Source organism: Mesoplodon mirus (genome assembly GCF_964341445.2).
Source record: "Mesoplodon mirus genome assembly, chromosome: 3".
In the NCBI taxonomy this organism is placed as follows: Eukaryota; Metazoa; Chordata; class Mammalia; order Artiodactyla; family Ziphiidae; genus Mesoplodon; species Mesoplodon mirus.
In genome coordinates, this window is record NC_138978.1 from 158,514,637 (window position 1) to 158,529,472 (window position 14,836).

The 14,836-nt window shown below is 40.3% G+C and overlaps 1 protein-coding gene across 1 annotated transcript in view; it reads right to left on the reverse strand.

The window, feature by feature from the left end:
• The window catches only part of LOC309799397 (uncharacterized protein C1orf21), a 237,823-nt gene that overhangs the window by 10,992 nt on the left and 211,995 nt on the right, over positions 1–14,836 (reverse strand). Inside the window, exon 5 of the mRNA XM_082612458.1 lies at positions 10,347–10,407. Within this exon, the coding sequence (XP_082468584.1) occupies positions 10,347–10,407 (61 nt within the window). The remainder of the gene's footprint in view (positions 1–10,346; positions 10,408–14,836) is intronic.

Here is a 14,836-nt window from a genome sequence, read left to right on the forward strand (position 1 = left end):
TTTGCAGAAGATTTCCAGGTCATTTGATGGACTTAATTCAAAGAGATGTCTTAAATTAGTCTATTCTCAGGTATAAGAGTTAAGATTTAAATACCACCCCCTCACCCCTAAGCCAGGAGAACCCACTTGGTGGATTGGAGCCTCATGGGTCTCCCCTAGGATTCACTTCCTCTAGGACATGAAGCTTCATGGGTCTCCTCTAAGACTCACTTCCTTCAGGACAATGGCTTTAGCAGGCCTGGGATTTCAATCCATATGCCTCTTGACAAAGATGCGCCTTCCAGACAAACTCTTCAGAGCTCTTTGTTCTGAACTAATTGCTTATACCCTAGAATTTATTTTGAACATGGCTGGAGGTCTGGGGAGACTAAGAACACACCTCCTTTCCTTATAGTTTTTATCTGAGAACAGTCAGTCAGATGAGAATCAGCGTTCTTGCTGGATTAGAGAACCCAGCAGGCTCTCATTATCCCCTCTCCTCCCCCCCACCCCCCGAGGCCTTATGGATGGTGACTGACTCACCCAGTCACAGGTGGAGAGAGTAGAGAATGCTGGGTTTGCCCCTCTTAATGCTCCATGGGCTAGCCTACCAGACAGGGGAGAATGTGACAAGTTGGTTCCTTTCCCTCCTGCCTACACAGAGGAGCAACGCTGTTTGCTGGACCACAGCGCTCACCTTCCCTTTCCTTCCTCTTTGCTTTCAGAATAGGAAGCACATGGATTTGGCCAGGGAGAGGACTGCAGCTACTGATGGGATGTCCCTGCCCGCAGAAGGCACAGAAGAGTGAACTAGCTAGATATGAGGGAGAAAAGGCCCAGAGAGCAGTGAGGAGTGGGTGTCCTGGGCCCATGGTTGGGGAGAACATGTCCGTTTGGCTTCCTTCCTCTTCCAGGACATGGTTAAGGTGGGCAAGCTGCACCCTAAAAAGAGCAGTGTCCATGGGATTTCATGATGGATCCTGAGGTTTCCATTGGCCTGATGAGTCTAATACATTTCCTGGGAATTAACACTTTGGGAGGATAACAACTGGGGGAGGCCCAGAGGACACATAAGAAGCTGGGAAAACAGAACTAACTGAATTTGTGGGGACTGTTTAGCCTAATAAGTTATGAAGCTCCAATTAAATTAAGGCTTGTCACACATTTGATCAACTGGCCAATAAGAACAGCAATGAATAGAGGTCAACTCCATCTGCGGCCATGACTATCAGAGCCCTTGGAAATGGGAGAGGTTTCAAATGAAATTAAAACAGGAGCACCGGGCTTCCCTGGTAGCGCAGTGGTTAAGAATCCGCCTGCCAATGCAGGGGACACGGGTTCGAGCCCTGGTCCGGGAAGATCCCACATGCTGCGGATCAACTAAGCCCAGGTGCCACAACTACTGAGCCTGCGCTCTAGAGCCCACGAGCCACAACTACTGAAGCCTGCGTGCCATAACTACTGAAACCTGTGCACCTAGGGCCTGTGCTTCACAACAAGAGAAGCCACCACAATGAGAAGCCCGTGCACCGCAAGGAAGAGTAGCCCCCGCTCGCCACAACTAGAGAAAGCTCACAACGAAGACCCAATGCAGCCATCAATCAATCAATCAATCAATCAAAAAAAAAAACCACACAAGAAAACCCCAGAAGAACTTCCGGTGACTTAGAGCATGACTTGGTGCCCGTGTATTAGTTCCTCCTGAAGGTTTTCTTCCACCAAACTGTACATATGCGAATACAGTGGAAGGTGTGAGCAACGCCAGCGACCACTGTGTCATCTGCTTGTTTTCCACCTGACATTTTGTCATACACATATTCCTCTCTTCATAGACTTCTCTGAATTTTGAGAAATTTCAAAGATACAGAAAAGTATAATGAATGTAACAAGCACTGCATTTCAATCACAGGCATAAGAACTAGTAATATTTTGTAACATTGCTTCCAGCTGCCACTCTCTCCCTGAAGAAATGAAACTACCATCCCGGTCCCATTCCCCTTCCCCCATCCCCAGGTACAACAGTGGTCACGGGTTTGGTATGATCATTTTTGATACTTTAATAATTGTATCATATTTATAATATACCAAATAAACTATACATCCTATATATGAATGTTTATGTATAAAACAGATATAAATACATGCCATTTATAAATATATCATATAAAAACATACTATAGTAATGTGTGCATGCACACGTGTATGTGTGTGTATAACTGGTGTTTAATTAATACTTGTTGAATGTCCATCTAAAAACAGTGTTTTTTTTCATTTGTATGGTGTCATACAATTTTTATCATTCTGCTTATTCCTCTAGTCATTTAATAATATGATTTGAGATCTATAATTGTGGAGATATAAATATATATGCGTCTGGGTCATTTCTTTTAACTGCTGCATGATATTGTACTGTGGGACTATAAAGGATTTTATATATTCATTCCTCTAGTGCTAGGCACTTAAACTGCTTCCAGGTTAAAAAATTTTTTTTTGCTACTGAGCATAGTATGTATGCTTCAGTGAACTTTATTGCACACATGTAAGAGAATTTCAAGGATATAGACTCATAACTTTAATTGATGGTTTTTATTGGTTTGCATTAATAGTACTTCCTTATATATGCTGGCTACAGGTCCTTTTCATGTTTTAAGTATTGCAAATGTATTCCAAACTAGTTTACTAGAAGCTCTGCATTTGGGAATTATGAGACTTAGTAATAAGATAGATACTGACCCATGATACTCACCTGACTCTCTGTGTCTAGTTTAAATTTGTTAAGAACCCAGAAGGGAGGCAGAATATGATTAAACATCTCCAAACCTCCAACAACCAATTTCGAGAATCTGAGTTTAAAGTATTTGGTACGCCTCTTTTGACTCTATTTAGAAAAATGGGATTAAAATGAGGGCAATCGAGAAGTGTCTGCCCCAAGAATGCTTTCTCTAGGAATTCTCCACAGAATTTCAAAGAGAGGAATAAGTATCCCACAAATAACAAGATATCTCAGAATAATCATTTCAAGAAATGTACAAAACATAATACGCTTTATAATTCCTTCCCAATTGATATAAAGGGGCATGCCTCATTCTTTGCTACAGAGGGTTCTGTTTAGTGGGAGTTTGGAAAGTTGCAGGTAAATCAGATAAGATACTCTCTGAAGTTCCTCCCAACTCAAAACTTTATGCTGCTAGATTAGAAGCTCCCTAAAGGCAAGGACCCAATTTCCTAATTCCCTATGGTGCAGCTCCATGGCCCTGGCTCATTTCTGCGTCCAGAGAACACATTCCAGATAAGCTTGTTAAATGAATCAAAGAAGTTAGTCTTATCGCTTTAATGATCTTGTTAGGGATCCCCTTTCCTAACTTTTTGTTATTGTTATAAACATTTTAAGACTAGTATTAATGAATATTTGCAAAAGCAGGTTTTAAGCAACCCACAAGAATTAAAAAAGAATGAACCCTCCAAATAGCAGAAATACAGATAGGGATTCAGCTGTACCTGGGCCACTGACTCACGGACTCATTCTGTAATCAGCTCAAAAGCTGGCACAGGTTATTTAATGGGTCTATAAATGTTCACACGAATCTAATTCCTTAACATGTTTATACCACACAGGAGGGAGGTGGGCCGGTACACTGGAAAATATTCCGTTCTAATTCTCTGTCTACAAGGAGACATCTATACCACAGGAAGGCACTTGCTCAAGCAAGGTTCAAGCTGATAAGTTCTGCATGTTCGGTTTCAGTCACCACCTCCCCCAAATCCTTCCTCTACAAATGGTCTTTATGATGTGGATACAGGCAACTTCAACCAAAATAAAAGCTACCAATCACAGAGCACATACAACACATCAAACACTCCGCTATAGACTCTACATGAATTTTCTTTAATTTCCCGGACAAGTGAGTATTACTATCCAAATGTTTTGGTGAGGAAACTGAGGATCAGAAAGGTTAAACAATTAGCCTGGGGTCACACAGCTACTACTGGAGTGGGCCTTCGGATTTGCCTGGGGTTTGAAGCACAGGCTCTTTCACTTGCTCCATGCTGTCTCTTTTCTTTTTTTTTTTTTAGGTGCTTTTTTTTGTTTGTTTGTTTTTACATCTTTATTGGAGTATAATTGCTTTACAATGGTGTGTTAGTTTCTGCTTTATAACAAAGTGAATCAGTTATACATATACATATGTTCCCATATCTCTTCCCTCTTGCGTCTCCCTCCCTCCCACCCTCCCTATCCCACCCCTCTTGGTGGTCACAAAGCTCCGAGCTGATCTCCCTGTGCTATGCGACTGCTTCCCACTAGCTATCTACCTTACGTTTGGTAGTGTATATATGTCCATGCCACTCTCTCGCTTTCTTGACCTTTCTCAGTTCTTTCTTGGCACTGTACCTACTACATACCTGCCGTGGGGCTGCTAACTGTTAAGAGCCCCTCCTATCACGCTGAGCCCTCTGCTACAGGAGTCTGCCCCATCACACCTCCTTCCTTCGTGTGCTTCTGCTTCTGCTAAGCCCAGTGGTCTCATCTGCCCCATTCACTCATTCAACAAATTTATTAAGCCTCTGTTCTGTCCCAGGCCCTGGGCTAGGTTCTAGGCAAACAAAGAGACCCAACTTTTATCCTTAGGGAACCGTCTATGTAATGCTTCAAGTTCTTTTAGAGATTTTTAAATAATAAATCAGCAGTGACAGAGGCTGGCACCCTCTGTCCCCAAGGACCCTCTGTAGGGCTAAAACAATGCCCCTGGGTGCTAAGCGCAGAGTGGAAAGGCCATGGGGAGGAGGGGAAACAGACAACCCAGGAAGAGGACGGGAAGGAGAAACCGAATGGGAACAAGACAAAAAAAACGACACAAGCCAGCATCACTGTCTCTCTGCTCTGAGTGGCACCTTGGGCCACCTTCCTTTGCCCAAGTACTACACCCATGGCAAAATGACACCATTCACCGACTGTGCCCCAGGTTGCTGTTGAGTTCAGAGCGCTGTCGGCCTCACTGCATTCATAAAAATGGCATGGTTTTTATTTGTATTCATGTACTCCACTGTTCTGGAACCTGGACTCTTCTTTGCTACTCTCTAAGGCACCAGGCTGATAGAACCTCAAGAATTCTCTGAAAATCAAGCCCTCCAGAAAAAAGAAAGTGAGCAGAGACTGGGTGTGTTGCATTCTTCTAGGCTTGCTGCCTGCTTTATTTTCCTTGACTGCATGACCCATGACTAGTAGCTACATGGATTGCCGGGGAACGCTAGGATCCTCAAAGTCCACAGTGTGCACGCACTTCGCCAGTGGCTCCTGCACCAACGCTATCATAGTAACTATTAAGAAGTCACCTGCATAAAGCTATGCAGTAGGGAGAGAAACAAAACAGGGCTGAGTCACAGCCTTACCCTTGTAATTACAGCTTTACTTTGACCAGCGAATGAGGAAAGGTACATAGAGGAGAGAGAACAGGCAAGGCAGGGGGATGAAGGGAAAGGAGACACAAGGCAGGATTTGGTTATTAGCAAAATTAAGGCCTTGCTGTGTTTCCCATGGAGCAAGGAGCTGTTTAATGGAATATCGGCAGCCCAGCCCAGTTCCAAAACACACGTGCCAGCAAGAGCATCTCTCTGCCGGTGCTGAAGGCCCTGGTTATAACGGAAATTGACAAGCTGGTAGAAGGGACATGCTATGACTTCCTCTGTACACATGGGGCAGGCCGGGTGACATTCTTCAGGATCTGATACATCAGTCCCATGTTTCTCATCACTAGCAGCACTGAGGAGGCCTTTAAACGCACCACCAGAAAGTAAAACCTATCATCAACTGCAGGTGCCAAATATTATATTCGATTCTATAGCAGCTCTGCAGTTAAACAGTCTACTTCAGGAAGAGTTTATATATAGAACCAAAAATCATGGCTCATAATTACACACAAGTCACTCTCTTTACCAGATGAAAAGCAAACACCTTCGGATCTCTGACACACTGATTCATAACGTAGTTCAGACTGATCTGACATAATATTAAGAAAAGGAGCCCTTGAAATAAATTTATAAATTCAGACTTACCATGTTTCTCACCAACTAGGTTAGTTCTGGGGCCAAGGAAATCAGGCCACCTCAGGAACCCAAACATTTTCTAAGTGTAAATGTCTATAGATAAACATCTTTTAAAATCAGCTGATTTTAAATCCATCCGATGCTCTTTCTAAGACATTTCCTCAAAAGGTCACATTGAATAATTCCAGTCAACACAGGCGGAGTCTCAAAATCTTACAGGAATATTCGAGGCACAGTGGCACGCTGATGGCTCACCCTCGGGGGGTGAAGTACTATGAGCTATTCTCAAAGAGGAGAAGGGAGCTATGAAAGGAAGGAGAATGGGTTTTCTTGGAGTTATCTGTGCTCAGTTTCCTACTTTTCTTTACAGTCAGAGATACATATGGATAAGATCAGACCCTGACGAGACTCGTGGGTGCTCATGGGTGTAGTTGGGCCCTGGATCTGAGCAAAGCCCATCAGTGAAATGCACGGGTTCTTTGCCTGGGGCTCAAGGACAGGCTCCAGACAGTTATAAAACTCTAAAATTTTACTTAAGAATTTTGTGTATATGATACCATGTGCATTTTTATAGGGAGAGTCTTTATAACTTTTACAACATTCCAAAAAAATGCCCATGACCCAACAGAGCTTAAGATGCTTTTCATGAGGAAAACTAACCAGATGCAATTGGCACTGCACTGAGACATTCTTTATTTAATATTCAGGGTTCTCTCTGAGAGAGCAAAAGACTTCTCAGTTGTCAGCTGTTCTTACATCTTCCTAAAGCAAAATATAAATCCCTGCGTTTGCCTGGGAAAGATAGTATTAATGCAGATACTTAAAAAATGTATTTACTTTTCCTGCTTCTTACAAGTAAACTCAAATATACAGTAGAAAGTATATCTTAAAATCTGATGTGATCTGTCTTTGGTACGATATTCAGAAACTCCTCCACAGGGCCAAGTTTTAATAACCTAGATCTCTTCTTTCTCCTCTAAATATAGTGAAAGATGAGAGTTTAAAATCATTATCTTGCTCTGCAGTAAACTGTCATTTTCTTTAAGCTGTAAAATTAGGCAAATGTCACCACTTCACATAAAGTTCAGGAGCCTGTGAATTGTCAGGGACAACAACTATAGATTGTAATGGAATAATGGTTAGGTATCCAAGTGAAAAATAATGAGGTAAAGATAAATGAGGTGCTCCCACTGTTTCACAGCATTGTTTTACTCTCCAAAAGGAAAAGCAAATGTAGATCAGAGCTTACAATGCTCTTTTGAACTCTCACTGTTCTCCTGACAAAAATCTCTCTCGTGGTCATCTCCAGATGCAGCTCAGTGTCCCGGCCTTCTTCATGCCAGCATAGTGAAATGGTGTCAAGTGTCCAAGGATGTCCCAACTGCCTGGTTCATGGACCTCAAGTTTCAGCACTTGACCGCTGAAACACCTACGTTCAATACAGGAGGACCTGATTCACGGTGATAATGGTGTAAGGGGTGATGAAAGAAGGACTCCTCCGTTGGTAAAATAATTACCTTTTCAAAGAAATTTGCATTTAAAACTGAGCTCCTCAAGTCAAGGGACTCTTGCCTACTTATTTTGTATCCCTTATTTCCTATCTGTTTTTCTATCCGGAGTCATAGCATAATGCCTGGTATGCTAAATAATTAAATGATGCTAACTAATTTAGCATCAAAAGAGCTAAATAATTTTTTAATGCATTTTTGCTACTTGATTTTCTTTGACACCAATAACTTCTTAGAAAACTGCTTGCCCAGTTGTGGTACAAAAGTAAACTGCAGCTCGGCACCATGATCATTTTTGATTTAGAGTCGTCCACATTAAGTTTCACTGTAAGTATTAAACCATCTAGCAGTCCTTGTTTCTTTATACTAATGGTACTTTTGCTTATTTCGTGAGAGAGACAGAACAGAGATTTCTCTTAGTATGGAGAGGAGAGTTGAAAGGTAAATCAAACTATGCCCTGTAGACATTCAATAAATACAAAGGATGAATCAAGGAACGGCAGGTTTAAATCTCTACAGATTCACTCAATTTTGCTTCCTACCAATTTAAGGAAGAAAAAAGGAATTCCTGGACATTTCTGAGAAAGATTATATCTCAAAACTCAAGGCCTCTCAGAATGACTCCAATTTTCAGCATGAAGCTCTGAGTTTAGTTTTTTTAAATCAATTCTATATAACCTAACGGATAGATTTGAATTGTATTTATGGTTGTCTAAATATTAGTTGGACCAAAGAAATATTTAGCAATGGTAAAAAGTCAGGAAAATGATTCGTAAGAATCCAACTTCCAATTTTGGTTATATAAACTATGGTGAAGATTATATTAAGCTGAACTTATATATTAAAAAGGAACATTTTAATTTGGGGAGGCTTAATGTTTAGATGATGCATAGGATAGCATATTCACAAAATTCAGAAGGATGAACTTTAGGTAAGAGAGCAGAAATAGGAAAGTTTGGTTCAGAGAAGATATAAAATTCCCTTAGAAATTTGTAACTGGGCACGTATCACAGATTATATAACAGCTCATTTTTGAATATAAATGTATTCAATATATAGTGGGAACACTGTATGCTGAATCTACAAATGCTCCTTTGTCCAAGGAAAGTTCCATCCAATAAATGATCAAGTTATAAACTTTGCTTTTGTTGTGCTAAACACATCATAGTCTACATCCTGGATGCAAAGTAAGAAGGGAAGTAGAATTTCAGATGGAAACAATGAATTTCAGTTTTGAGTAACAAGAGGTAGAATTTCAATTATGGAAACACACCAGAAAGAGATTAGATCATTTAAAACACCTTGTCAGGGTCTGTAAATGTTGTTTAAAAAGATAACTTACAATTCAGGTCTCAATTTTTACAGACTACCTCTGACTACTAAGCAAATATTTTTATTGCCAAAAAGCTAGTGGAGGAGAAATAATCCAGAGAAAGAAAAGATCTTCACCATTACAGTAGGAACAAAACATTGCTTTTTATGCTTCTCTTTACTGAAAACAAAATGTTACTGGCAAGTTGAACAGCTTTTGAACCAATATGTGAAACCTGGTAATTATTCCTAGATGATGTTTTCAATCTAAAAAGTCATGCATAAGCTAAAATTTCACTAAAAGTTAAAAAAAAAAATTATACTCAAATGAGAATGTAAGCATAGCCAGGGAACACTATAGATTAAACTATTACTTTCGTTCATTACCCATTTCTATTTTTCACATTGGTAATATATGCTGGTCTTTTAATGGTGCATTAGAAGATTATATAATGATTCTTTCATGAGAGGTCCACCTCAGAGAGGTGTCTGTTACTGAAATACGGATGAATTTAAGAGCTCCTTCACTATCTCCCATTGACTGATATATACATAACCTAGGAATTCATGAAGAAATGCTCAAGGGCCACAAAAAGTAAAAAATAAGTAAAAATTAAAATGGAAAACATTTCAAAGGTAAAATTGGCCCGTGATGCCTTAACCATAGTCGTGATATAGTCTGAATTTAGAATTTAACTCTTTTTCAGAATAAGGTTTTCAAATTATAATTCTCAGATGTATAACTTTAGTATTTAAAATTCACTCCCTGCAGTGATAAATTTAAATTCTCTAGGCATGTAAGCCTTTAATGATTACCATATTGAACCCTTCATTCAGTTAATTCTCATATGGCACTCTGAGATCATAAGTATGGGTTAAATTTCCACATGAATCAACTTAGTGTCTTACTGTCACTGTAAAATCCACACTTTAGAGAAGCAACCCGGAGACTCTGCTTTGGAGTCAGACAGACGTGGGCTGGAATTCTAACACGACCACTATTAGCCTTGCAAACCTGGCTAAGTTACTCAAGCATGAGCCTCAATTTCCTTATCTGTAAAATGCAAATATTACCTGTCTCATGGTCACTTCCCTGAGGTAAGGTATTGATTGCAACATGTTTGCAACATTTGTAAATAACTCAGAGCAGTGTTGGGTATGTAGTAGACAGGTACTAAGGACCTACTTGCTTGCAGTCTGAGGTCCGAGCAGGGCATCAGGTGCAGACAATACACAGTGATAGACAGCAACGCTCCGTTTCTAGGCAAAGGCTCTTACCAGTCTCTACCTGACTTTCCACACTTTAAAGAATGATCAACGGTAGCCCAGGATCCTGGGAAGCTCTGTTATACATTAACTATTCTCCTAGCCACATTGTGGTGTGTGGACGTTTGTTTTAACTCTAACCATCCCCTTGTAAGAAAAGCTTTGTAACAGAAACCAGAATATTGTTACTCTAACACATGAGGCAATATTTCCCTTGAAACATGTAGTTATTTTACTTACCTTTTCAATTTTTTCATCCAGCATTCTGAAGAATTCCTGTTGGCTTTCAGAGATGTGCATGCTGAAAAACAAAGAGTAGTTAAGTGCATATTTCAGTGTTTTCTTAAACCTAGCTCCCTCAGATGAAAAATGCTGAGTCCCTAAACTTTGGGGCAGTCATTTATTTCTTGCAGACTTTTCCACTGAAGTACTCTGAAGTCACACTAAGGATAAATGTCATTACAGTAATCCTGCAAACGTGTTTCATAATAGTCTATCAGTTCCTATGATTTAAGGAACGCAATTTCCTTTCAACGTACACGTTATTTATAGTGGTGTTACTCGGAGGTGCGTGCCCAATTTTTGCCTTGTAATTAAAACAAAAAGCACAGGCAAGCAGTACATGGCATATTTCAACCCTGTGTGTAACCATAACAATATATCCTAGTTATTATATTAAAATGTGTATTTTTCACAGGCTGTCAGCATCAGCATGGCATTCAGCTGACTGCATAGGTGTGGGCTGGCAGCAAACGAGCCGAGAACTTGACCTGAATATCTCCTGTACTGGTGACAGCAAATGCACCTCTTTGGAACTGAAATCCACTGGAATGTGAGAGTAAGTGAGGAGGCATGTCTGAGTAGCCCTCGCCCTGTGTGTTTACCTGTTCTTTGCTATTTAACGGCATACTTAATGAGACGAACGTGGTTCATGAGGACAAAACTAAGAAGGTAAGGAGAGCAGAGAGAATTCGCGGACAGGAGGGAAAGGGCCTTGAATGGAAGGGTGACTTATGTATTCTCAAATCCCAATGCACTAACTGAGCTCTTTCAGATAAACTCCGTTATCCCTGGAGGTGCAGCAGACCCTGCCAGGTGGAGCAAACGCCCACCACGGAGATCCTCGTTACCTGTGTGTTGTCTTAGAGATGGTGTAACCAGACAGCGTGAGGCTTACTCTGCTGTTCTTCATGCGTTCCTTTCAGGGAGAAGCCCTAAATCTCTTCCATAGGGAGAGAGACAGAACTTTCACTCTGATGAATTACCCCTATCGACTGACTCCCGCCTAGGTAAACAGGGATGCCCTCCCCTCCCGTGGAAACTATCAACACAGTGGCATTAATAATAGTTCTTACCTTCCAGGGTACACACCGCACTGTGAGAAACAGTCCCTAGGTAACAACTTGATTCTTAAACCCCTTCTGATGGACAAGTTGACGATTGTGAGTGAGGGGAGGAGACGGAAAAGCATGCTGGGCTGGCTTTACTGTCTTTCTTCAAGATTTAGGAAGGGATAATTGGTTTGTTTCTCATTTCGTTTATAAAGTATGAATACTTGATGCTAAGATTAATTAGATCTAAAAATCTTTTATAAAAGCCTGTATGTTGGGATTTAACTACTACAGCTTAACAATTTCGGCTATTCTTATTTCTCTCTAATTACTAAAATTCCACCTTGGAAAACACAATGTTCCCCTGGAACATTTCTTTTTTATTGAGGTATAGTTGATTTGCAATATTATATTAGTTGAGAGTGTACAACATAGTGAGTCAAAACTTTTATAGATTATACTCCATTTATACCCTGGAGCATTCTTGTGGCTCCCAGCTGGTCCCGGCAAAGCTCTTGTGAGTTAACCCTGCCATCAGAGGCTCTTCTTTCTGTGACTTGTCGGTTTCCTAAGACTAGGGTGATGATGCTATGGAATCTTAAGGACAAGTAATCAAACGAAGGAAAGGTGGACAAAATGAGCTCTAGAGCCGCAAGATACACGGCTCCCATTTTAAGTGACTTAAAAAAATAAGCTTCCAGGGCCTCCCTGGTGGCGCAGTGGTTGAGAGTCCGCCTGCCGATGCAGGGGATACGGGTTCGTGCCCCGGTCTGGGAGGATCCCATGTGCCGCGGAGCGGCTGGGCCCGTGAGCCATGGCCGCTGGGCCTGCGTGTCCGGAGCCTGTGCTCCGCAACGGGAGAGGCCACAACAGTGAGAGGCCCGCATACTGCAAAAAATAAAAATAAAAAAATAAAAAAAAAATAAAAAAATAAGCTTCCAAACAATAAACACCTAAGCTGCGAAAGTATAAGAAGGCAACGTCTTAATTCCCAAACACTTCACCTGCAAAAATGAAATTCCATTACTTCTGAAAAATCTTAGCCTAAACACAGTTATTTCTTCATGATTATCATTACTATTTTTCAATTGCACCTCAGGGAAGTGGGGTAATCCTAATCCTCACAGCAGGACACACCATGGCTAGTAGTTCATGGCTCACTTTTATTTAGTTATTTTTAAAAATAATAGTATAATAAGCACCCATGAAACCAAAACAAAAAACCAAAGCTGCAATTTTTATTTATATTTTTAACATCTTTATTGGAGTATAATTGCTTTACAATGGTGTGTTAGTTTCTGCTTTATAACAAAGTGAATCAGCTATACATTACATATATCCCCATATCTCCTCCCTCTTGCGTCTCCCTCCCACTCTCCCTATCCCACCCCTCTAGGTGGTCACAAAGCACCGAGCTGATCTCCCTGTGCTATGCAGCTGCTTCCCACTAGCTATCTACTTTACATTTGGTAGTGTATATATGTCCATGCCACTCTCATTTTGTCCCAGCTTACCCTTCCCCCTCCCCGTGTCCTCAAGTCCATTCTCTAGTAGGTCTGCCTCTTTATTCCGTCTTGCCCCTAGGTTCTTCATGACTTTTTTTTTTTAGATTCCATATATATGTTAGCATATGGTATTTGTTTTCCTCTTTCTGACTTACTTCACTCTGTATGACAGACTCTAGGTCCATCCACCTCACTGCAAATAACTCAATTCCATTTCTTTTTATGGCTGAGTAATATTCCACTGTATATATGTGCCACATCTTCTTTATCCATTCATCTGTCGATGGACACTTAGGTTGCTTCCATGTCCTGGCTATTGTAAATAGAGCTGCAGTGAACATTGCGGTACATGACTCTTTTTGAATTATGTTTTTTTCAGGGTATATGTCCAGTAGTGGGATTGCTGGGTCGTATGGTAATTCTATTTTAAGTTTTTTAAGGAACCTCCATACTGTTTTCCATAGTGGCTGTATCCATTTACATTCCCACCAACAGTGCAAGAGTGTTCCCTTTTCTCCACACCCTCTCCAGCATTTATTGTTTGTAGATTTTTTGATGATATGGCCATTCTGACTGGTGTGAGGTGATACCTCATTGTAGTTTTGGTTTGCATTTCTCTAATGATTAGTGATGTTGAGCATCCTTTCATGTGTTTGTTGGCAATCTGTATATCTTCTTTGGAGAAATGTCTGTTTAGGTCTTCTGCCCATTTTTGAATTGGGTTGTTTTTTTGTTACTGAGCTGCATGAGCTGCTTGTAAATTTTGGAGGTTAATCCTTTGTCAGTTGCTTCATTTGCAAAGATTTTCTCCCATTCTGAGGGTTGTCTTTTGGTCTTGTTTATGTTTTCCTTTGCTGTGCAAAAGCTTTTAAGTTTCATTAGGTCCCATTTGTTTATTTTTGTTTTTATTTCCATTTCTCTAGGAGGTGGGTCAAAAAGGATCTTGCTGTGATTTATGTCATAGAGTGTTCTGCCTATGTTTTACACTAAGAGTTTTATAGTGTCTGGCCTTACATTTAAGTCTTTAAGCCATTTTGAGTTTATTTTTGTGTATGGTGCTAGGAGGTGTTCTAATTTCATTCTTTTACATGTAGCTATCCAGTTTTCCCAGCACCACTTATTGAAGAGGCTGTCTTTTCTCCACTGTATATTCTTGCCTCCTTTATCAAAGATAAGGTGTCCATATGTGCGTGAGTTTATCTCTGGGCTTTCTACCCTGTTCCATTGATTTATATTTCTGTTTTTGTGCCAGTACCATACTGTCTTGATTACTGTAGCTTTGTAGTATAGTCTGAAGTCTGGGAGCCTGATTCCTCCAGCTCCGTTTTTCTTTCTCAAGATTACTTTGGCTATTTGGGGTCTTTTGTGTTTCCATACAAATTGTGAAATTTTTTGTTCTAGTTCTGTGAAAAATGCCAGGGGTAGTTTGATAGGGATTGCACTGAATCTGTCGATTGCTTTGGGTAGTAGAGTCATTTTCACAATGTTGATTCTTCCAATCCAAGAACATGGTATATCTCTCCATCTGTTGGTATCATCTTTAATTTCTTTCATCAGTGTCTTATAGTTTTCTGCATACAGGTCTTTTGTCTCCTTAGGTTTATTCCTAGGTATTTTATTCTTTTTGTTGCAATGGTAAATGGGAGTGTTTCCTTAATTTCTGTTTCAGATTTTTCATCATTAGTGTATAGGAATGCCAGAGATTTCTGTGCATTAATTTTGTATCCTACTATTTTACCAAATTCATTGATTAGCTCTAGTAGTTTTCTGGTAGCATCTTTAGGATTCTCTATGTATAGTATCATGTCAGCTGTAAACAGTGACAGCTTTACTTCTTCTTTTCCAACTTGGATTCATTTTACTTCTTTTTTTTCTCTGATTGCTGTGGCTAAAA